The sequence below is a fragment of the Besnoitia besnoiti genome, chromosome VIII (assembly GCF_002563875.1).
Source record: "Besnoitia besnoiti strain Bb-Ger1 chromosome VIII, whole genome shotgun sequence".
In the NCBI taxonomy this organism is placed as follows: domain Eukaryota; phylum Apicomplexa; class Conoidasida; order Eucoccidiorida; family Sarcocystidae; genus Besnoitia; species Besnoitia besnoiti.
Window position 1 is genome coordinate 2,424,089 of NC_042363.1, and position 22,421 is coordinate 2,446,509.

Genomic DNA, 22,421 nt, shown 5'->3' on the forward strand with positions numbered 1-22,421 from the left:
GAGACTCAGACGCCTTCCCTACGGCTTGAGGCCCTCTGGAGGCGTGGCGAGGAGCCTCGAGAGCGCTTGACTCGCAGCCACTGCCGAGGGCCGATGACGCCCGCCGCGCGTCGGATACCCCCCCCCTCCTCTGAGGGCATCCTCAGCGTCCCCACGAGTCGAGCCTGCGACAACTCGCACAGAGTAGAATGCATTCGAGTGCCTGAGTCGGGTGTGACGCACTTGTCTGCGCCGCTTAACTCGCGCGCAAAGCTCGGCGGGGGGGGGGGGGGGGGGGGGACAGTGGGTAGTCTGCCTAGAATCTCTCGGCACCCGGTATGCCTCCCTGACACCAGAAATAAGTTTGGAAGCGTCCACGCGCGCAGCACCCGAGTTTGCTCTGTGGAAGGGCACATGCGAGGCGCGCCGTCTGCGATGGCAGCAACGCATTGGAGCGTCCATCGCCTGCGAGGAGACGGGAGCAGAGAGGCAGCAGAGGAATCCAACTGAACTGAATTCAGCGAGACAATGGCCTGCCTTTGTCCGCACAGGGCGCGACGCGAGAATGCATGGCGAGCCGCTGCCAGATGTGCGGTTTTCTGTTCAATAAGTTTGTGTGGAGAGGCGACTGTGCGCGAAGTATGTGGAAGCGCAGAGGCGGAGTTGTTGGGGTTGCGGGTTTCGTGCGGCTGTTTTTCTGCGCGTGGTGCGCGAGAGAGGGAGCACGTCCTGCGCGAATGCCAGGTTGTTTTTATTTAACTTTCATTTGTACCGCCATCTGCACGTCCTGCCTCCCAGAGGCCTGCCTCCTGCTCAAGCACTCGCTGCCTCCCACTGGCGGGCGGGCGCCGACGGCCGTCGATGTAGACATGCATTTTTTTTTCGAGACGTCTCTCACGCGTCAGATTCCCTTTTCTCCGTGTATGCATCGCTGCTTGTTTCTGAAAACTTCTCAACCAAGCGGCGTTTTTCTCTTTTCTCTGAGGCCAGCCGTCTCGTGCTTTCTTTGCTTTCTTCTGTGGAGGAGCGGCGCCTCGACACACGAAAGAAGCAGGAACTTCCGGAAAAGAGAAGCAGGTTTTCCCTTGTCTCTGCAGACTCCTTCCTTTCTCGCGTTGTTTTCTTTCCCTCTCTCTAACTTTTCTCCGCTCAACTGTAAGCTCTTCTCACTCTTCTCTCTTTCCCTGAGTTCGCCGACTCCCTGTAAGAACCCCCCTTTTGTGCGTTGTTTTCCTCTCCTTTCACTCCCGAGCCTCCTTAAAATTTTTTGTCTCCTCGGTGCGGTTCTTCCGCTCAGGTCGGCGCTTGTGACTTCTACCTCCGTCCTCCTGTCTGCCCCCTTCTCACTACTTGTCTCCGCCGTCTCCCCTGCCTCAACTCGCCGTTTTGCTCTTCTCTGCACCCGCCCTCCCTGCTGCGTTGTTTCCTCTCTCTGCCTCTCAGCGTCTGTGTCGAGCGGCGCAAAACTTCATATTCCCGTAAAACTAGCAATGCTAATAGTGTATGCGGACCTAGCTAGAGAGAGCCGTTTTTCCTGCGCGCTTTCGCTGTTCAGCCGCGGCTGCGAGCTGCGGGCGTTTCCCCTCTTTGAAGGAGATTTCAGGCGCAGGGGGAAACGTAGAGGTAGGCGTCGTCTCTTCCCCACCTCAAAGAAATAAAGTCCCGAGAATGCGCACGTGATGCATGCACATTCACGAAACAGAAAAACAGGCGACGGAAGTCCAGTGTAGGTACACCGCTATGCATGCATACCTCGCTATCTATTCATATATATATATATATATATGTATTTATATAATATATATAGTATTTATAGACGGTTGTATGAGTCGGTTTGTCTCTGTTATGGACCGAGAACTTGCTTTTCGAATGCATAAAAACTCTCCAACCAATATTTAGGTATATATATGCTTGCGTCTGTGTGTGGTTACCAGTACAAATATGCGTTCTTCGGAGAAGATCGCCGATGACCAGAAGAAGCGAAGGGAGGAGGTGATGATGTGGGGCGAGTGGGTGTGCTGAAGGCCTTCACGCGGCTTTTTCTTTTTTGGTTTTCAGCTTTCCGTCTGTGACGGCGCGAGCTCCCTGCGAGGCTGAATTCCTTGGCGTGGCATGCAGGACGTCTTCTTTTCGACCAGATTTCAGTTTTTTTCGGCTCGTTGTTTTCGCCTCGTGGGGCGATTCGTCGCCCGTCTCTTCGCGTTCCTGCCTCTCGCGTTCGCTCTCGGCGTCTTCAGGAAGCGGCGGAGAGAGAAGATGAAGAAGGCGAAAGAGGGCATCGCGGAGGAAGCAGAAAGGTAAGCCAGTCGCGCAGAGGACTGCATAGTCCGGGCGACAGAGGGAGCAGAGACGTAGCGCCTCCGCGGTGACCGCCGAAGGAGAGCGAAAAAGAAGAAAAGGGAAGAGAGAGAGACTCGGTCGCCAGAAGAGGCGGACTTCTCCGCGCTGTCGTTTGAGACAGCGGAAGAGGAGTCAAGGTGTACACAGCCGGGCAGCAAGTCTTTTTTCTCTTTTTGCGAATTTGATCTCAAGCCCAAGCGGGCTGCATGCTCGATTGAAGCCTTGGGCGACCCGCAGTTGAGGCACAAACGCGTAGAGACGAGGCAGGACCACGCCTGCACCTGCGGGTCTTTCTTCCGCGGTTGTCTTTTTCCAAGTCCGTCGAGCCACGCAGGACCCCTTCGCCATCGCTTGCCGCTTTGCAGGTACCTCTCCCCGGCGTCAGTGTGGAGCGGCTGCATCCGCGCGCCGCCGGCTAAATAGACCGGCAAAGTCTTGCTACTGAAGCCTTCGGAGATCAGCTCTTGGCTCTCGTCAAACCCCTGCCGCCCGTTCCTTCCTCTCACATCCCTCCCACCCTCCCCCTCTGCCTCGTTCTGTTTTCGCCCGCCGCGCTCCTCCTCAGGGCTCTTAGCCGGTTTCTACTCGCGAACTCTTTCTTTTCACCCCGTCGCCACTGGAGAGAGGTCGCCCGCGCAGACTTCCGGACTGAGGGGTCCGCGAGCCGCAGGCGTGGAGATCGCGGAGACCCGGGAATTTGAAGGAGGCCAGCGCAGTCCGGAGGACGGAAGACAGAGGGCGAAGCGGAGGTTGCGGGAGACAACGTGACGGCGAACAGTAGAGAGGGCGAGAAGGCCAACGGCAGCGCCGCGAGTCGCGACAGCATCCCCTCGCAGGGAGGCGCCGAGGACAGGAGTGAGAGCGGCGAGTCGGTCCACTCTCGTAGAAACAGATGTGTTTGCAAGCGAAGAAGAGCTCCTGCGCCATGGTAGGCAGAGGGCGAACTGGGGCGAGAGGCGCTGTCCCCCTCGGCGAGAGGTGCTGCTTTTGCGTGTTGTTCTTCCTTGTTTTTCAGATTTCGGCGATTTCTCGCTAGCTCCCGCATTGTTCTTTTCTTTCTCCCTGTCGGCTGCATGCGTCGCTGCGGTGGCTGGAGAGTGTCGCTGTGGAACGCTTCTGGTCGATATCTGTGTCAAATCTTGACCCCCCCGGACAGGCGTGAGACTCTAGTTTCTTGTGGAAACGAAGCACGAGGCGTGACACGCAGACGCTTCCTCCTTCGCAAGTGCGACGCAGCGCAGCGCGGCCAGCTGTACCGTTGCGTTTGCAGTTTCCTCCGTTCCCGCCTCCATTTTGACGCGTTTCTGCGGTCGCGCGCATGCCTCGTGTCCGCAGGCCTCTGAGAGTCGCTTTAGCTCGCGGGGGTCGTCGCCGCCTCGGCGAAGTCTCTCAGCGCGCGCCTCGCGGCCGCTGTCTCTCTCGCCGCCGCGCGACTCGGGGCGTTCGTCGTCATACGGCTACTCGTCCCTCGCGGCGGGCAGCGGGTCGTTTTCGGCGCCTCCGCCGCCAGGCTACAGCCGCTTCGAGGCGCCGCCAGCCGCCGCCTCCGCGTCGCTCTATCCGCCGCCGTTTCCCTCGGCGGCGTACCATGTGGCGGAGGACGACGGCGCGCCCGAGCGCGGCGGCAAGCGCCCCTGCGTGCTCACGGCGCACCACAAGTATCCTCTCCTGCCGTCGTCGACGCACCCAGGGCCGCGCCCGCTCCCCGGCTACGGCCGCGCGGCGGCGAACGCGGACGTGTTCGCCTCCTCGCCCCCCTACCCTCCGGGGCCTTACTCTTCGTTTGCGGGCTTTCCGCAGGCGCGGCGCGCCGGCGGCTCCTGCACGCTGAAGCCTTCGCCGAGCTTTCTGACAGAGACTGCGATGGAGCGAGACGACGCGCGCCCGGAGGACGCGCACTGGGCCGCGAGCGGCAGCCGAGAGCGGAGAGAGCGCGAGAAAAGCAGAAGGTGAGGCTCCAGAGAGCCGAGGGACGCGGGAGACAGTGAAAGGGACAAAAGGAAAGAGCGAGAAAGGGGAGGGGAACCCGGCGGGGAAGTGACGGCGCAAGTTGAAGCCGCGAACACACAACGAGCTGGGTGGGGGGGGGGGGGGGGGGGGGGCTGCGACCCGCGGCGAGAGAGAGAAAGTCTCCAACTGCGAAATCCAGGAACCCACGAGGCAGGGTGGCGAGGAGGCAGAGGGCAGCAGACTGGAGGAAGCGGAAGACGACGACGCAGACGGCACTTCAGAGACAGGAAGATCCCCTGGCGCGCATGTTGCGTGGCTGTCTGTCTCTCTCGGATTTTTGCTAACTCTCATCTCTCCTGTGTCTATGTGTTTTGTTGTTTAGTCGCAGCGTGAGCAACATTAGCAGCCGTAGCGCGTGCTCGCTCTCTCCTCCGCGGCAGAAGTCTTTCTCTTCCTCTCCTCTAAGTCTCCACCTTGGGGCGGCCGCGCGCATGCGCGACGACCGAGTGTGCGGCGAGAGAGACACGGGCTTCGACGCGCGCCGGGGCGATCGGGAACGCCTTTCGGCGCTCTCGTCTGTCGCGCGCGGCGAGCGGAAACAAGAGGCCGCGGAGGGGCGTGAGGATGGCAAAGAGAATTCGGGCCGCCACGTCGCCGAGGGCGACGAGCGACACCCGGTCGTCGAGAAAGCGGGGAGGGCTGCGGCGAGCGGCCGCGGCCCTGTCGGCGGGTCGGAGGGAGCGCTGGATCTCTCGCCTGCGGACAAGAGAGCCGAAGAGAAGGCCGGCCGCCAGACAGGAGGCGCATCCGCCTCGTCTGCAGCGGGAAAAAATGCGCGCGCAGCGCTTTCGCCCGCGAGGGCGCGAAACGTCGGAGACGCTTCCGACGGCACCAGAGGCGGCGACCGCAGCGGAGGCGCCGCGGGGCACGACAGCCACGAAACGGAGGACGCTGGAGCGTCTGCGTCCCTCCGGACGCTCCCTCCCACCCCGACGGAGGGCAAGCGGACGCCGCGGCGGTCGCTGTCGCCTGCGTCGCGGGCCTCCTCGACGTCTTTTCTCTCGGACTGTGAACCGGGCGGCGGCAGGGCGGAGGAAGGTCCGCGGGGGGCAGAGCGCGAGGGGTACTTTCGGCGCTCACTGTCGCCGCTTCTTCCTCCCTCGAGAGGGGGCGACGTCGACGCCCGCGACCGTCGGCCGCCGTCGCCTTCGTTGTCGAGTTTCTCATCACGGCCTTCGCCCCGCTCCCCCGCGTTCGGCGCCATGGGGGGGGGCGAGCGGAGGACTACTGCTTGCCTTCTTCTCTCCCGCGTTTCACGCGACACGCCGCGTTTCCGCCGTCGCAGCGCGACGACTTTGAGCGCAGGCGCGACCCAGGGGGGGGGGCGGGGGGGGGAGCCTTCGGCTGCCTGAGCCGCAGAGACTCCTTCTCGAAGAACGCCGGCGGGCAGCGGGGAGGCGGCGGCCGCCGCGAAGGGGGGCTGCCGCCGCCCGCGGGCGGGTGCCTCTTTTCGCCGTCCGCTGTGACCGCCCTCGTCCCTACGGGGGCCCCGCGACGCCGGCGCCAGAGACGGCGGGAGGGCTTCCGCGGCTCGCGGTCGCGGTCGCTCTCGCCGTCTCTGGCGCCGGCGTCGCGGGGCCCCCGTAGGGACGAGGGCGGGGAGGCGGAGCAGCGGCCGCTGCGCGACGCCGACCTGGAGAAGCCAGCGGGCGGCCCGCGCAGATTCAACTCCGACCTCGACAAGAACGGCGCGTCGCCCGTCGCCGCCGCCGCCGTGGCGCGCGATCTCGCAGACGGCCGCCGGCCGTCGCTCGATGACAGACGAAGCTCCCTCAGCCCGGACGGCTACCTCCCCCCGTACAGCGAAGACGCGCCGCTGGGGGCGTCGCGCGAGCGCGGCTTTTACCTCGGCGCGGACGGCCGAGGCGGGGGCGCTGCAGGCTCGCGCCTCAGCAGCAGCAGCAGCTCGGGGGTCGGCTCCAGGGACAGGGGCGAGCGGGCTGGCGCCTACGGGTATCCGCCGTTCTCCTCTTCGTCCTCTTCCTCCTCTTTCGTTGGGCCTCGCGCTGAAGAGCGCGGCCGCCGCCGCGGCCGCCTGCCGGAGGAAGATGCGCCGCTGCCGTCGACGTCCTTCTCCCCCGGCGCTGCGCCTCTGCACAGTGTGGGGTCGGGCGCAGGCGGCTCGACTCGGACGGGGGGCTCGGGGCGCGGCGGCGGCGGCGCGGCCTTTTCGTCGGCGCGGCCTCTTTCGGCTTCGCCCCCGCCGGACGGGCCTCTGTACCCGCCGCGGCCCTCGACGCTTCCGCGGATCCTTCCGCCGCCGTTTTCGCCTTCGTTTTCCCCCGGGAAGAGCCGCGCAGCCGCCGTCCCCCCGTTTCCTTCGTCCGTCTCCTCGCGGCCGCTGCTCTCGCCGCCAGGCAGCTTCCCCACGTCGCTGTCCTCGCCGCTGCTCCCGACGCCCGACACGCGCGGCCCCGTGTTCGGATCTTCCTTCTCGCCGCCCTTCTCGTCGCCGGCTTTCCCTCCCGCCCCGGGCTCGCGCCTCTACCCGCCCGTCGAGGGACGCCGAGGCGACGAGGGCGACGAAGACCTTCCCCCGCTGCACGCGGCACACCGACGCAGGCGCCTGCCGTCGCCCGCCTATGGGCACGCAGACGGAGTGTGCGGAGGCGACGAGGCCGAGGGGCGGGAGCGTCGCCCGCGACGCCTCTCGCCCTCTGCCTCGCCGTCTCCCGCAGCGGGCGTCTTTCTGCCGACGTCCGCGTTCGCCGTTGGGGGGCGTAGAAAGGCGACCTTCGACAGATGCGGAGGAGGAGGAGGCAGACGCGGACTGGAGGCGGAGGAAGGTAAGCGAGCTGCGCAGCCAGACGTAGAGGGAGACTGCAGCGGGTTCACCAATACAGATCTGCTTTTCGCACGGGTGACGTCTTCTCGCGGGCCGCCGCGCGTGGAGAGCTGCGTCGAGCTCGTCACACGGTCAGTCAGAGGCCGGCGACGACTGCGTTTCCAGTGAGGCAGCAACGGCTTCCCGTGCTCGCAGACGGTCACGTGGTGAGAGTCGATATGCCACACCGGCTGGCGAGAAGCCGCGGCGGACGGCGGCATGTGTGTCAGTTGCGCAGATCTTCTGTGGTGCATTCGCGTGGTGTTTTCTTTTGCTTTCTGCGTGCCTGCAGACCGCGAGCGCGAGAGAGGAGCAGGCGGGCTGCACAGCAGGCACTCGCCGCTTCTCGATGACGAGCCGCTGCCCACCTCCGACCGCGCGAGGTCTCCTTCGTTATTCTCGTATTCCCGCGACTCGCCGCCTCCGCTCTTGGGAGCCCCGGGGGGGGGGCGCCTAGCCGCCGAGGAGACGCGCTGGGCGGCGGAGGGGACGAAGAGGAGAACGGGAAAAAGATGCGCCTCGCCGACGACGGCCCTGCAGGGGAGGGCGGTGGACGCGCACTCGAGCTCCGCGGCGCCGCGCGGCGGGAGACTCACCATCGGGGCGGGAGAGCTGGCGACCCGCGCGACCGGGTGATGCGAAACCAAGACGACGCAGGCCGAGGTGAGAGAGAACGATCCCCCAGCAGCGGTCGCGAAAAGAGGCGGAGCCGCAGCCTCCTCCCCTCCGCCGGCGACGCAGAAGGGCGAGACGGCAGGCGTCGCCTCTTCTCTCCCGCGGAGGCGAGAGGCCACGAGTTCTCCGCTCTGGGCGACGGGGTTGCCGAGAGAGGCACGCGAGCCGCGAGGACTCGCGAGAAGACCGACCACCAGGCGGGCGCACGCCGTCGCAGACTCTCCTCGCTCTCGCTGCTGTCGTCGCCCTACAACTCGCACAACCGGAGGGCCAGAAAGCGAGGCGAGCGCGAAGACGCCCGCGAGGAGTGGAGACGCGAGCAAGAAATAGGAAAACCGCCAGGGGGAAGGGAGGAGACAGAGCGATCGACGCAGGCCTGGAGGCGCGCTTCGCACTCGCGCGTCTCCTCGCTGTCCCCCGCGGCTCGCGACAGCTGCCAAAGAGAGGACGACCTGGAGGAACGAACTAGCGGCGAGGGAGAGGGAGAAAGACACAACGGCACCGGCGAAGCAAGACGAAGGTCGGCTGACTCCGAGAGCGCAAGAAAGCAGAGAGGAGCGGCGCTCCCTCGAAGCAGAAGAAGTTCGTCCTCTGTGCACCCGCGAGACAAGGAAGATGCGAGAGGAGAAGACGGCGCTTGGAGACCTCGAACTGCGTCTGCGGCGCGTCTCGCGGGCGCCAAGGAGCCTCACCGGGGCGAGAGAGACGACGACGATAGAGAGGGAGAGAACAGGTCCCCGCTGAGCGACAGAAAGACTGACGAAAAACCGAGGCAGAAACTCGATGAAGAGGCGAGGGAAACACCGCTACCTGGAGATCCGTTCGCTCGACGCGGGAGAGAGAAGCGAGGAGAAGCTCGAGAGAGACGAAGAGACAGCGCCGAGGCGGCCGCGGCGCCCGCTGCTCTGCGGAAGCGAGAAGGAGACGACAGGGTGAGCAAGGAGAAGAGAGGGGCGCTGCTTTCCCGCTGCTCGTCGTCTTCTCTCTCGTCTTCCAGCGCCGAGGGAGAGGGTGGCGCCAGAGGAGGAGAGGCGAGAGGCGTGCGCAGCAACCGAGAGAGAGAAAACAGAAAACGCAGACGAGGTGAAGACCTAGGCGGAGATAGAGACGACGGCTCCTCCTCGGCGTCGTCTGCGCGCGGCGACGAGCGAGTCTCTGTGCGAGGAGGACGCGGCGCTGCATCCCCAAAGGGAGAAGAAAGGGAGCGGAGAAGTGGCGCAGACGCGAAAAGACGGCGCGAGGAAGACCGCGCGTCACCGGAGGCCCGAAGAGATGCATCGAGGAAGCCGTACATGACAATTCGCCGCAGCGGCGACGCGCGCGATGAAGACAAACTGACTGGCAAAGTGAAGGCGCGCTTGGCGGGGGAAGGCGATAGTAAGGGCAACAAAGCGCTTGCGAGCGAGGAAGGGCGGAGGCGAAGTCTCCTTGATCGTGAAAACGACGATTCCTCGCCTGCGTCGCTGCCGCTTTCCGCAGCTGAAGAGCGCGAGCGCAGGCTGCTGCTCCAGGAGCGCCGACGCAGCTTGTTTGAGAAGCAGAAGGAGGAGCGGGCGCGGCTTCCCTCTTCGTCAGCATCTTCGCGGCTGCCATCGCTTGAGCGGCGCCGCGGCTTCGAGGGTTTGGGCCTGAAGCGACGGCGCGACGCGGAGGAGGCGTCCGGCGAAAGAGAGAGAGAAGACGAGAGAAGAGAAAGGCGCGGCTCGCTGCGCTGCCGCTCGCCCTCGCCCGCCTCCTCCAGCTCGCGGCAGACGGGCGTCGATGGCTGCGCCTCGTATCGGCCTCCTGCAGGTGGGGTGCGGGAGAGAGAGCGGCGTGTGTCTGGCGGCAAGCGAGCCGAGGGCGCGACCTCCGCCTTGAGAGCTCCTCTGGATCGAGTGAGAGACGAAGATCGCTGCGACCCGCGGAGAGGCGAAGAGGGCGACGAATTCCACTCGCCTCGTTCCGTCACGGACGGCGACGCGAAGCAGCTGCTGGCGCGGAGAGGCCGGTCGCCGAGTCCGCTGCTGCCTCACCCCTCGCGGCTTTCACTTGCCTCTTTTCCACGCTTCTCTGGCGCCGGCGCGTCCTGCTTCGACAAGGATCGGGGCGACGACGAGTTTGCCCAGAATGAACGCGAGCGAGAGCGGCGGCGAGACTGCGAGGACGCCGCGAAGGCGAGCGAGGGACGTGGAGAGCCCTTCTCGCCTTCTTATGCGCCCTCGATGGTGCGGCAGCACTCGCCCGCGCTCGCCTACCTGCGCGTCTCCTCCCCCTCGCGCTTCCACGGCGATCATGACGAGCTGCCTCCCCGAGGCGACAGGCGCCGGGGGGGGTCGGCGGGCTGCCCCGTGTCGCCCTCGTCGTTTTCGATCTCCTTCGCGCGCGGGCGCGGCTTCAGAGACGCGGAGGGCTGCGGCGGCGATGGCGACGCGGACCGCGGCATCGGGCACGCGTCGCCGTCGGCGCGATGCGCTGACCACGGCGAGCGAGACGCGCGAGGCAGAAGCAGCGAGGAAGGTCGAGAGGCGCAGGCGCGGGGGAGCTGTCCGTCCTCGTCCCTTGCGCGCACGCGCCTCTACTCGCCGCGAGAGGGTCGTCTGGGCGGAGGAGGAGGAGGACATCGGGGGCAATCCTTGGAGCGCCGAGAGAGCGGCTTGCGCGACGACGAGTTCCTGCGAGGCGACGGGAAGGCGGCCGCCGCGTACGACGAGTTCGTGGGCGGCAGGACGGTCTCGGCGTCGTCGCTCCCGCGCGAGGACGCGTACGAGAGCTTCCCTACGCAGGCGCGCCGCTCGCCAGGGAGGAGGCCGCTGGGAGCGCGCTGGGGGCGGGACGACGACTGCGGCCTCGGCGAGGAGGAGGACGACGTGCGAGGCCGCTGCCGGCGCGACCGCGAAGACCGAAGAGACGCGAACGAGAGAGAAGACGGTGACGAGGAGAGGTTCAAGATGGCTGAGCGCCGCCGGCGCTTCAACGAGCTCAAGCTCTCCTCCCTCGCGTCGTCCTCCTTCTCCTTCGCGTCCTCCGGGCGTGGCCGCAGCAAGTCGCCCGCCGCCTCCTCGCCCGCGGCGGCGGGAGGCAAAGCTGCCGCCCCGCGCGGGTTCTCGGCGGCGGCCTCCGGCGACGATCTCCGCGCGTCGCCGCCGCGAGCCTCCGCCTCCTCCTCCTCTGCCTCCGCCTCCTCCTCCTCTGCCTCGCCTCGCGGAGCGCTCCTCCGCCGAAGCTCCGACGAGGGCCTCTGTGGGGAGCTGCTGCCGGATGGCGTGCCGAGGCGCGAGCGCGACTTCAGCGAGGAGGCGCGGAGGGACCTGCGAGACGACGCGTGCGCGCCCGCCCTCTCTCGTCTGCGAGAGCGAGAGCGGGACGCGCCTGTTGCAAAGCTCCCCTCCGGGGGCCGCTGGAACGCGGACGGCCTGGAGGCTAGGCGCGCGCGGCGCCGAGCGAATGAGGAGGACTTCGCCGAGCGAGACAGAGACGAAAAGGAGGCCTTCTTCGCGACGAGTCGGGGCGAAGACCGCGCCCGTGGAAGAGCCCTGCCTCCCGGCGAGCAAGGCCTCCTCGGCCCCCCCCTGCGTTTGTCGCTCCCCACGGCGCGTTCGCCAAAGGAGGGCGAACGGGGCGAGCGGGAAAAGACAGCGATGGTGAGAAGAGAAAAGAACAGCGGATGTGGCGCGCACTGGAGGTTTTTCTCTTGCAAGATCTCTCTGTGTTTTGCAGGGTGTCTCGCGCGTCTGTCGCCGTCTGCGGCTCTTCTGCTGCGGAGCGTCGCCCCGCCGTTCCCTCCTGCCCCCCCCTCTCACCCCTGCATGCTGTCCCATCGCGCTCGCTGCAGGTTTTCTCCGTCTTCTTTTCTGGGTGGTCTCGTGACTGCGTGTGGAGCCTCAGCCTTAAACCCGCTCGCGCGGGGCGACTGGCTCCCTGTGTGACGCGCCGCCGCGCGAGCCGGTTCGTCCACGCGTGACACTCTCTTCTCCCCTTCCACGTGTTTGCTATTTCTTGGGCGCGCTCTCGGTTTTCGTCTTTCCTTAGGGCTGCCTGTCTGTGTCGAGCGCGTTGCTCGAGTCTCATCAGCTGCGCGCGTTTTTGCTTTTTCTTTTCAGCGCCCGTCTTCCTGCCCGTCCCCAGCGCACCGCTTCCGCCTTCTTCGCGCCCTCCGCCGTCCTCCTTCTCTTCGTTCTCTTCCTTCTCGTCGTCCTTCGCGTCTCCCGCATCCGCGCCGCCGCTGCTGCCGCGGCCGCCCTCGCCGCTGCGGGCGGGGTCGGGGCGCGAGGGCTTGTCAGAGGCCTTCGCGCCGCCAGACCACCCTTTGGGCGCGAAGGGCTCTGCGGCGGTGGATCGCCTCAGTCTGTCCCCCTCTGCGGGGCTGCAGCCCCCGCGGGCTTTCTCGCCCGCGGGCCCGTCCCCGCGCTCGCATCCGGCCTCTTCCTTCCACGCGCCGGGCGCGTTCGCGGGGGCGTCTTCGCTTCAGGGCTCGGCACTGCCCGGCGCGGCGGCAGCGGCGGCGGTGCCTCCGCGCATCCTCCAACGCGAGCTCTCCGAGGAAGAAAAGGAGCGCGCGAGCCGCGCGCGCGCTCCAATCGCTCTTGACGTTCCCCTCGCCGCCCTGTGGGGCGGCGCGACTGGAAAGCCCTGCTTCGCCCTGCCCCCGGTGCCCGAAAGCGGCGCCGTGGAGCACGCGAACTTCCTCCGCCTGATCAGATCGTAAGCGCTACCCACAGAAACCTCAAACCCGCCTCGAGGGGGGGGGAGGGGGGGGGGGGGGGGGAAAGGAGGCAGCTCGAGTACCAGCGTGCGCCGCGAAGAAAAAACTCGCGGTGGGGCGTAGCGCAAGTCGCACAGGGAGCGGAGACTAGGATGGAGACGCACCGGCCGCAGGGGGAGTCTCGGGGCACAGCAAGAGACGCGAACGCGCTTTCTCGATACGAGGGAAAAGACGCAGGCACACGGGGGGGAGGGGGACCGGGGACGGGGAAGGTTGATTTCTGTACAATCAGAAGTTGGATGAAAATCGAGAAAACAGCTAGTTTGTGTCAAGAGGCACAGTCGGAGCGCCTTTCGAGGGAGCTATTGCGGACTGCTCGCTTCAACTTCTCCACCATCAGCTACGTCTCGTTTGCTTTTCCAGATTTTCAGGGCTTTTTTCTCGGTGCCTGTTTTTCTCAGCCGACGCGAGGCCAATCAGAGGTGGAAAGTCTCCATGCGTGAAGTGCGTCAGAGAGAGTTCTTTCAAGGTGTCGCAGCGCTTGAGGTAGGCGGAGATCATCTTTTCTTCGTCGCAGCGTCGGACTGCGATTTTCGTCTCCCGGCTGGGTCGCCCTGTGGCGCTTGCATCTGCCTTTCCTCCGTGTATTTTTTGTCTCCTTCTTTCTGCATATTCCGTTCGCGATCATTTCGCGCGTGTTTTCGCTCGCGTCGCCGCAGGAGTGGCGCGTTCGTGACGGTTTGGATTTTTTTTGTTCCGCGATGCCTCCCGCTTCGGCCGTTGGCGCACGCACATCTCCAGGATCGCCCTCGGGTTCCTGGTTTTCGTGTCCCCACTTCTCGTCTGTTTCCTGGTGTCTTTTCTGCTTCCTCGTGTGTCTGCAGCAAATTGAACGCATCAACGCCGAGCTCCATTGGCTCGGTCTGGCGGCGCAGGCGATCGGCGCGGCTGTCGTCGGCGGTAAGAAAGCAACTCGAATTTTTAAAAAAAACCTCCCCGCTCTGCTGGCCTGCTGAAGCATTTCGCCGCATCTCGTTTCACGTCTCTCTTCCTCTGTGTGTGTTTTCTCTTTTCCTTCTTTCTCGAGCGTCAAACGGCTGTGTTGAGAAGCAGCTGCAGAGTAGGATGAAAGCCTTGCTTCCTTCTTGGATTTTGTGCCTCTATGCGTGGAATATATTTGCCTCGCCATTCCTCTGGCGGCCGGGATCGTCTTCGCGGGGCGGGCGGGGGGGGGGGATCGGATCACGGTTCGAGCCGATCACGGGTGCCCTGTTTGTTCCCTTTGCCTGAGTGCTTGATTGCGCCCGTCGAGAGAAAAGTTTCAAATATTTTCAATTCATTAAGTATATATAATATCACAAATCTAACTATTTCTAAAAGGTGCTGTTTTCAATGTTGTTTGACACCCAGCTTTATAGAAGATTTTTGTGTCTGTTTTCTTGTCTTTCAGCGCGTTCGTCGCCGACTTCGGCGCCGGCTCCCGAAGGAGCGCCGCCGTCCACGGCGCGCCCGCCCGCGTCGCCTCGTTCCGCCTCTTTCGGCGCGCTGTTTTTCCCTTCGCAAGCGGCTGCGGCTTCGTCTTTGGTCTCTCCCGCGGCTGCTGCTGCCGCGAAGAACGAATCCGAGAAGACGCACGAAGCAAAGCAGGAAGAAGGCGGAAATGCGGCGCGGAGCGAGGGCAATGACAGCAGAGAGACCGCAGAGGCACAAGCCAAGAAAGCGAATCACGAAGAGGAAGCGCAGAGCGACTTGAAGCCGGAGAGGACGCTGTAAGGCAGCGCGCAGACAGACATGGAGAACGCGACTTCGAGAGGGGAAAAGAGACGAAGGCACTCGCAGACCGTGAAGAAGCGAAGAAGTGTAAGAGTGGAGGTTGCGGCGAATCGCACGCTGGAGGGCAAGGGCAGAGGAGGAAGGTGTTGAGAAGTTCGGCCAGGGAGTGGCAATGAAAAGTCAACTTTTTTGATGGTTGCCCCCCAGGTGGAGGCGAAAGCGAGTGAGGGGAAGCGTGCAGGAGGTGGAGCGTACGCAGACACCCACGACAGAAAACCAGACAAAAGAAGCGAGGAGAAAACAGTGCGAGTCGGGAAAGGAGTTCGAGAGAGGGAACCCAGTGGAGTGTCGGGGTTGTGGCTGCGACTGCATCGTTGGCTTGATTCACGCAGTTTCGTGTTTGTAGTCTTCTCTTTTTTGCATGGTTTTCGAATTTTTAGATCAAATCGCGCCACTCTCTCGCTGTAGTTGCGTTTTCTTGTGAGACGACACTCCACGGGCTTCTGAGGAGGGCACAACATGATCGTGCGCCTGAGGGCGAGAGAACACAGCTCGCTACTCAGAAGGCGCAGTGACGCAATCATTCCGCAAGAATTCAGTGAGACTGAAACGACGACGACCTGTGCCGTTATTCTGCGTAGGCTTCACATGCGGCTTCTGTTCCTTGCCAGTCATACTGTCAGCGTATATATAAATATAAAAATACAAATAGAAATAATTATATAATATTCGGCATGCGGGGTGTTAGTAGAGCTCGAAAAAGTGATCGGCTCACGGGTGAAGAACGACGTGGCGCACGGGAAGTCGGAATTTTTCGTGTAGCTTCCGAACACCCTCTTTGCGACACGCGCGGGTACTCTTTTTTGTGTCAAAAAGAGGCATCCCAGCCTGCGCACGACGTTTCAGTGCCACGCTACGCGACTAAAGCTAGGAGGAGATCACGACTTCAAGACAGTGTGGCGCGAGAGGCAAGCGCCTCGAGCTAGGCATGAGACTCGCACGAGACGATCGGCTGCCAGCGAAAGGGTAGTCTCTCCTGTGGCTCTATGCAGTTCAGCGGTGTCAGTTCGTTGCCTCGATCCTGCGAGACTCGGAAAACGGCGTGGGCGCCGACCCGGACGCGGGGTCTGTTTCTCTTCCGCGTCTGCGCCGCAGGGTCGCGTGGGGAGGGAGGGTGAGGGCTGGCTTTCTGAAGAGTGGTCAAAAAATGAGAAAACTGCGCAGGGTCGTCGATGCGTCGACATACAACGAACGAGGCGGGAGTGACAACCACACCGAACAAGTGGCGGGGCGGCGCTGCTGCATGAACTGTGGAAATAACTGGACACCAAAACAAACGCAAACAAGACACTCTCCCGCTCCAGCAGACACGTTCCCCCGCGCGACTCTCGGTGCGGCCGCAGGAGGGCCGGGGGGGGGGGGGGGGGGGGGGGGGGGGGGGGGGGGGGGGGGGGGGGGGGGGCATCCTGCTGCGTGAACCGATTTTCGCTGAGACCCCGAGGAGGCAGCTCTTCGCGTCTGCCCCCCTCAGCCGACATGCCCCCCCCCCCCCCCCCCTCGACACACCCCGAGCGAGATCAAACAAAGCGAAATCAAAAAACTTGTGAATACGTGATTCGGAGGACTCGCATCTGTGCGGAAACTACGCGCAAAGGCTTGAGGCGGCAACACGCCCACAAGAAGACACGCCCGTCGCACAAGCATGCAAAGTGAGCAAAGAAAGCGCGACGCGGTTGCCTTCCTCTACGAAGCGGAGACTACTCCTCTTTCGCGTCGGGTACTGAGGACGTCTGCGCTTCATTTTCCGCCGAAGTGCCTGGCAGCCTCTCGTAGCTGAGCGAGACACTGGAGAGCTTCTTCAGGCACGGCCGGCGCGGACGGCACAGCAGCAGCCAGACAATCACCGTCCCCAGGGCGCAGGCCAAGGCAATCCACGCCCACTGAAGGCACGCGTCGCAGAGATCGTCACGAAAAGGCATATAAATACCAATGTATATAAATTCATGCAAGGCAGAAACACCATACGAGAAGCACCGACGCGATACACGCGAACAATCGTCACTCGAAAGCCAAGCAACCGTCCACGGTCCACCGCTCTACCTACATGTACATACACATCTACACATATATATATGTATGTATATGCGCACTTATATATATATATATATATATATATGCCTCTGTTTATATATGCATATATACGTACATATGTGTGCATATACTGTGGAGAAATACGCGCTGTCTTCTCTCGCAAAGTCGCCATCGAGGGAAACCAGAGGCTCGTGGCTGCGCCGTCGGCGGCGCGGACAGCCACTCGCGCCTCTCCACACAGATATGCAGGAAAGCGCGTTTCTTCTAAACACAGAGGCGTCGTACTTACGATAATCCACTGCGGGCAAGGGTCGTGCGGCTCGAGGCCGTGGAACCATTTGATGGAGAGAAGCGCCTCGGTGCTCACGACTGCCAAGTCGATCCAACACTGAACGCCCATCCGCTTGCAATTCCTGAAAAAGGCGAAAACGCCGCAACCTTGAAACCTAGGGTGTGCACAGGGATGAGGACGAAGGGTACACGAAGCATACCGCATAAGTCAGATGCTCACATATGAAGAAGCACCGCCTACAGAGGGCAAAGATTCACAGTATCTCCAAACCTACCTCTGCTAGAGAAGATAATAATGTCACAAAGACTGGCTAATACTGCTCCAGGAGATAGTGTGAGATGGAAATGAGCTACAATTGAGTAAACGAGCTACAGTAGAGTATGTATATACTCTAAGGCAATATTCATGCCAGCTTTACCCGTAGCCACACCTGCAGTACCACCTAGGGTAAACAATCGGATGAAACAAACGGCGGCGTCACACAAGCCTCGCTCTGCCGACGAGGGACAGGCGGAAGGGCCTCGACATCGACACCCGCAGGCCCGCAGACAGCTTCGCGTGCCGTGCACTAAATACTGACATATCCGTGCACGAAAACACGAAAACCTGTGCGCATCCATGGCCGCCGGCAGGTACACATCTACGTGAATCTGCGTCAGGCGCCGTAGGTGCCCAACGCCTCCAAGGGACACGCATCAAAAAATAGTCTTCACGTCGAAGTCTGGATAGATAGAACCTCCTGACTCGTGTCCACACATACGTGCCTGTACACATATATGCATATACACACATATATGTATATACATGTATATATATGTAAGTGTGTGCACCGGTATATGTGCGGATCTGAATCCCGATACAGAGGCGGGCACCTTAGGAAACGGATGCAGTTGCAGATCTACGGATGCCTCGGCTTCTCCGGGGAGACTCACACATCAGTGATGAACTCGTAGTATTCCCGCGTGCCTGCCGCGGCCATGAACGTCCACAGCGTGATGCGCAGGAGAATGAGCCAGTGCGCGGGCTGCATCCAGAGCTCGGCTTTGAGGAAAAAGACATTCAGATCGAGCATCGTGACCGCCACGCAAAAAAGCAGCAGACTAACGAACGTCGAGGCACTCGAGAAGAGCTGCGGCCAGCGGTATCCAGTCCTGAAAAGAACTCGCAATGCGCGAAACTGAGTCGCAGAGAGGGCGCGAGACGCAGAAACTCGCGGAAATACAGCCACGCGCCTCAGTAGGCAGCGAGCAGCTGGACGCCGGCAGATGGAATCCACACGCGTCACACACCTACAGGAACCTGTCTACATACCTGTAACAACAGAGTGTATGTACATATAGGTATGCAGATGTATCTACACGTGTATGTGTATATCTAGACATACTAATGTATAGTATGTGTGTGTGGGAGGCATGAGTGAGAGAGGGGAGTTCGCTGTCGCGTTCAGGCCTCCAGCAGACCGTTTTCGCGCGTTGTCGCGATTCCCCCCCTCCGCCGCCCCCCCCCTCGCGTCTGGCTCACAGTCGCCCGTTCCTTGTCGGTCTTGCGCGCGCAGGCGTCGCACTTGCTGCACTAACGAAGGCGCACTTAACGATTCTCGTGCCTCACCACTCGTAGGGCGCGAGCTCCCTGAGGGAGCCCGGAACGGCGTCGCAGGTTTTCCGCCGCATGGTTTTCACCTCTTTCTTCTGCCTCGCCTCGGGCGCCTCGGCGTGCGCCGCCGAGGGCTGATCCAGCCCGCCGCGAGCCCCGCGCGGAAGCAGCGCAGCCGAGGGCTCCGTCGGCGCGATGCGCGGAGAGGACGGCGCGGACGGCGAAGGCAGCGCAGAAGCGTCGCCTTGCTCCTCAGAGCTATCCCACACGTACTCCTTCATTTGCAGCCAGCGGCAGAGGCGCAGGCCCAGGTACAGTCCGAGCAAATTGCACCCGAACACGTCAAGAATCAGCTGAAGAAAGAGAGCGCACCAGACAGAAGGCCCGGGGGCACTGCGCGAGGCGACGCCGCGGCGGAAAGCGGAAAACACGAACGAGAGAGAAGGAAATAACACCCCCAAAGCTAGAGAGCTACACGAAGTCGATGTCTTAGAAACAAGCAAAAGTGAAATACGCAGACTTCCAACGCAAACAGACACCCTGCCTCAGAGGGCTCGTACACAGCGTACGATGCTCCTAAGCGCACTCGCATGCGATGAGCGCTTAGGGTTCAGGGTTTTCTCGCGCTGCCAAGATGAGTGAAAACAGGAATCCATCCATTCTGCTGGAGGCACGCCCGATGCGTAATACGCTCTGTGCAGGAAAAGACCGAAATCCAAGGACTTTCAGCTGTCTAGCAGGCCAGCGCCAACCGAAACCCGCGGGTGGCTGTGGCGAAAATTATAAAATTAGCTTTATAGCGTTACAAATGAATCTAGTTCATAACAAGGAATATATATTTATAAATTATATCTAGGAATTTGAATTATTCCAGATGTATTTTTAGTCGAGGGCTCAAGGAGCGTTATCTGCCTGTGACCACGTCCTCAGCCGCTGAACGAAAGCTGAAAAACTGCGAAAAAAAGTCAGCTTGCACCGCAGAGAAAGAGGAAAGCTACAAGCTCGCCGTTGACGTACGTGATCCCACCAACACTCCCAGAAGTTCGGGAGAATGTGCCTGAGGGATATTTCCATCCACTCGAAGAGCAGAGAAAGAATCCACAGCAGCCGCGCGTCGCGGATGATCAGCGCCTTCACCATCCAGCCGAAAAAGTGCGCCAAAACGAAGACGTCCATGGAATCCTGGGAAACACACAAAAACGAAAATCAGCCCGTAGAGCGACTCAGGGACAGCAGAAAGCAGAGCGCGTCAGCAAGGCCACCAGATGACGAAAGGCGGCGAACCGTAAACCCTAGACAAAACACAGAGACCGTAGAGCTAAAGGCCGCGGGCGTTTGCTAAATCGATCTGCGCTGGGGCAGAAAACTAACAATTCGAATCTTTCATGTGCAGACGGTCGGGGCGACGGCATGCAGAGAGCTAAGAGCCACGATGAACAAAAATACCTTCTCTTGCTCAGCAGCGGAACCCTGTGCGCGGCTCCAGAGCACTGAATTCCGTTGTCGCTCGGTTTGAACGCGAGTGAGAAAACAAAACTGGAAGCCCCCCAGATCAACTCTCTACTCAGGCAAATCGAGCGTCGCAGCGCCGCGGAAACGAGTCCTCTTCGTACCGCGAGTGTGCTGAAGCTGTGGCAGTTTTGTGCGTAGCTCTTCTCAGGCAGAGGCTTCCCCAGTGCTGGGTCGATGTAGTGCAGGCCGCGGCGCACATCGTCCAAGTCCTGAACAGAAAAAAAAAAGCGGCGCCTCGCACAGTGCAGGTGAACAGCTGAGACAGACGCCGCGAGGCACACGAAGACGACGCGCGCGCTCTCTCTGCCGTCTGCCCTCTTTCTTTCTCCCTCTATCTGTTTCTTTCCCTCTCTCTCCTTCTCTCCCCCTCTCTCTCCTCTCTCTCCTGTCTCCCTCTTTCTCTATCTTTTTTTCTTCGTCTCTCTCCCCTCCCTCTCTTCCTTTCTCTTTCTCTATCTCTTTTTCTTTCTCTCTCTCCCCCCCCCCCCCCCCCCCTCTCTCTCTCTGCTTCCCCTTCTCTCCCTCTCCCTCTTTCTTTCTCTCTCTTGCTGTCTCTTTCTCCTTTTGCTCTCTCTCTTTCTGGCTCTCACCTGGAAGAGAAGAAAGACGAGCAGCACGAGGTAGAGGACGGAGCAGCCTTTGACGAACCGCCAAAAAATCGGCGAGGGTCGCACCAGCAGACCGTCTGGCAGCTGCAGCGTCGCGAAGACAAGGAACATCGACACCGCTGCGATGATGCCGCTGCAAAAAACACGCAGAAGCAGTTCAACACGCTGCACACGACAAATGCAATGGATACACTCCCCACACTCTACATAAATATATTTATAAACATGGACAGATGTACACATATATGAGGAATGACTTCATCGCCGACGCGCAGAATGAAGGAGTCTCTAAAGGCTTCGCGGCGCAGCAGGGCCCGAGCTCTAGGCCGACGCAGCTGCGCGCGCGTGAACCCACTTCGCCTGCTGCCTTGTCTTTCTTCGACAAAAAACTAACTCCCAGATGCTGAGAACGCTGCTCATTCTCGAATTCGCGAACCGACCTGGCAATCCGGTATCTCAAGTTTCCAGCTTCCGAGCCAGACGTGACGAACTGCGCGGCAATAAAAATAAGCGCCAGCGAAGTGCATAGCGTGGCGACCGTCTTGGGCCTGCAGCGAAGAGAAAAACAGGCGCGGACCTCGGTGTTCAGGCTTTACGGTTCCGGCTTTAGGGTTGGGGGCCTCTCGCAAAAATCCAGCAAACCACGCCACGAGAATGCGCACAGGTGCACGACGAAGTGCGATCCGCGCCTCCAATATACACAACATAGTGTAGTATTTTTATAAATATATATACGTAGATGTATATTCTTGGAGATGCATTCCAGACGGGTAGTCGCGTCTGCGCACGTGCGCAGGAGCACGCCCTGGTGTGTTTAGGGCCGGCGTGGGAGTGTGTGAGTCTGCACCCCGCCACAGATGCAGAATATATATTTATAACCATATCTGAAAATACGGCGCTGCTCTCCGGCTCCACGAGAAAAGACGACTCGATCCCACGCACCGAAATGAAGACGCAGTCCGCACCAGCGTAGCCATACACAAATAGAGAGGATAGACACACACACACATGGGCGAAAACATATGGAGATATCGGCACATACATATAGAGTTAGGGTCTAGGTATACAGCTACAGGCAGATAGATGGAGGGTAGATGCAAGGAGATTCAGAAAGGTAGATCTCCGTAGAGAGATATAGACAGGAAGGCCGATATATAGACAGATGAATAGATGCATAGAAACATGCATAGATGCAGAAGAAGATATATACACGCAGATATCAAATGTTGTGTGCTTCCTGCTTTGCTTGCAGTCTGTGTGGGTGGTGAGGCGTCTCACCTGTGCAGCCAGCCCTGTTTGAAGAACTCCGGAGCTTGAGAGGCGCGAGCCTGCGGCCCGATGTACTCTCGGCTCGGCACAGCCGTCTGCACGCCAACGTGACGCCTGGAAAGCACCATTTCCATGTGAGATCGCGGCGGAGCAGGAAGCCAACTGGGAAAGAAGCGCCGCCTGAGACCGGCGGCAGACGGAAAGAAGACGAGGGAATACGTCTCGAAGCAAAGCGCAGCGGGTCTGCGTGGGGACGCGGCACAGGCCGGGAACAAGAAGAACAAGAAGAAGGAGAAGGAGAAGAAGGAAAGGAAGAAGAAGGAAAAGGAGACGAAGGGAAAACGAAAAACGAGAAAGAGAGCAAACAGGCGGCAGAGAGAAGTGTGTGTACAGTACAGTACGGCGCGCTGGGGAGCCGGGTCGAGGCGACAGTCGCGCAGCTCGACGGAGGACGACTATCTTCTTGCTCTTTTGACCCTAAGCTCTTGCTGTTTTCCGGAGGCTTTCCTTCCACAGGCGATGACATCAGCGGGGCGCCTGCTGCCTTGCCTCTTTGTTCTCTTCGAGGCCTCAGTTCGTTCCGCTTGGCTGCGAAACGAGAGCAGTCGAGACCTGCTCGCGCCGGCAGAAGGGAGAAAGCGAAAGCTGGCTGTCCCTTCTGCTGCCCGATTTCTCTCGAGAACTGCCGCGTCTTCTCAAAAACAGAGAAAAATAAAAGAAAATGAGACACGCAGCCAAGCTGTCTGCACAAGCCTCAGACCAACAGCCTCA

At 61.3% G+C, this 22,421-nt stretch overlaps 2 protein-coding genes across 2 annotated transcripts; one reads left to right on the forward strand and one right to left on the reverse strand.

The window, feature by feature from the left end:
* Positions 1–3,211: 3,211 nt before the first annotated feature.
* On the forward strand, positions 3,212–14,285 carry BESB_084660 (uncharacterized protein; the record flags this gene model as incomplete). The annotated part of the gene is made up of 10 exons (XM_029366816.1): positions 3,212–3,247; positions 3,655–4,268; positions 4,652–5,392; positions 5,635–7,245; positions 7,590–11,451; positions 11,528–11,642; positions 11,911–12,511; positions 12,974–13,058; positions 13,397–13,472; positions 13,963–14,285. The coding sequence occupies 10 exons, from the start codon at positions 3,212–3,214 to the stop codon at positions 14,283–14,285; spliced, it is 8,064 nt and encodes a 2,687-aa protein (XP_029217276.1).
* A 1,757-nt stretch (positions 14,286–16,042) lies between these two features.
* On the reverse strand, positions 16,043–21,784 carry BESB_084670 (phosphatidyl serine synthase; the record flags this gene model as incomplete). The annotated part of the gene is made up of 9 exons (XM_029366817.1): positions 16,043–16,225; positions 16,666–16,789; positions 17,601–17,819; positions 18,277–18,614; positions 19,279–19,443; positions 19,875–19,982; positions 20,364–20,514; positions 20,822–20,929; positions 21,660–21,784. The coding sequence occupies 9 exons, from the start codon at positions 21,782–21,784 to the stop codon at positions 16,043–16,045; spliced, it is 1,521 nt and encodes a 506-aa protein (XP_029217277.1).
* Positions 21,785–22,421: the final 637 nt, after the last annotated feature.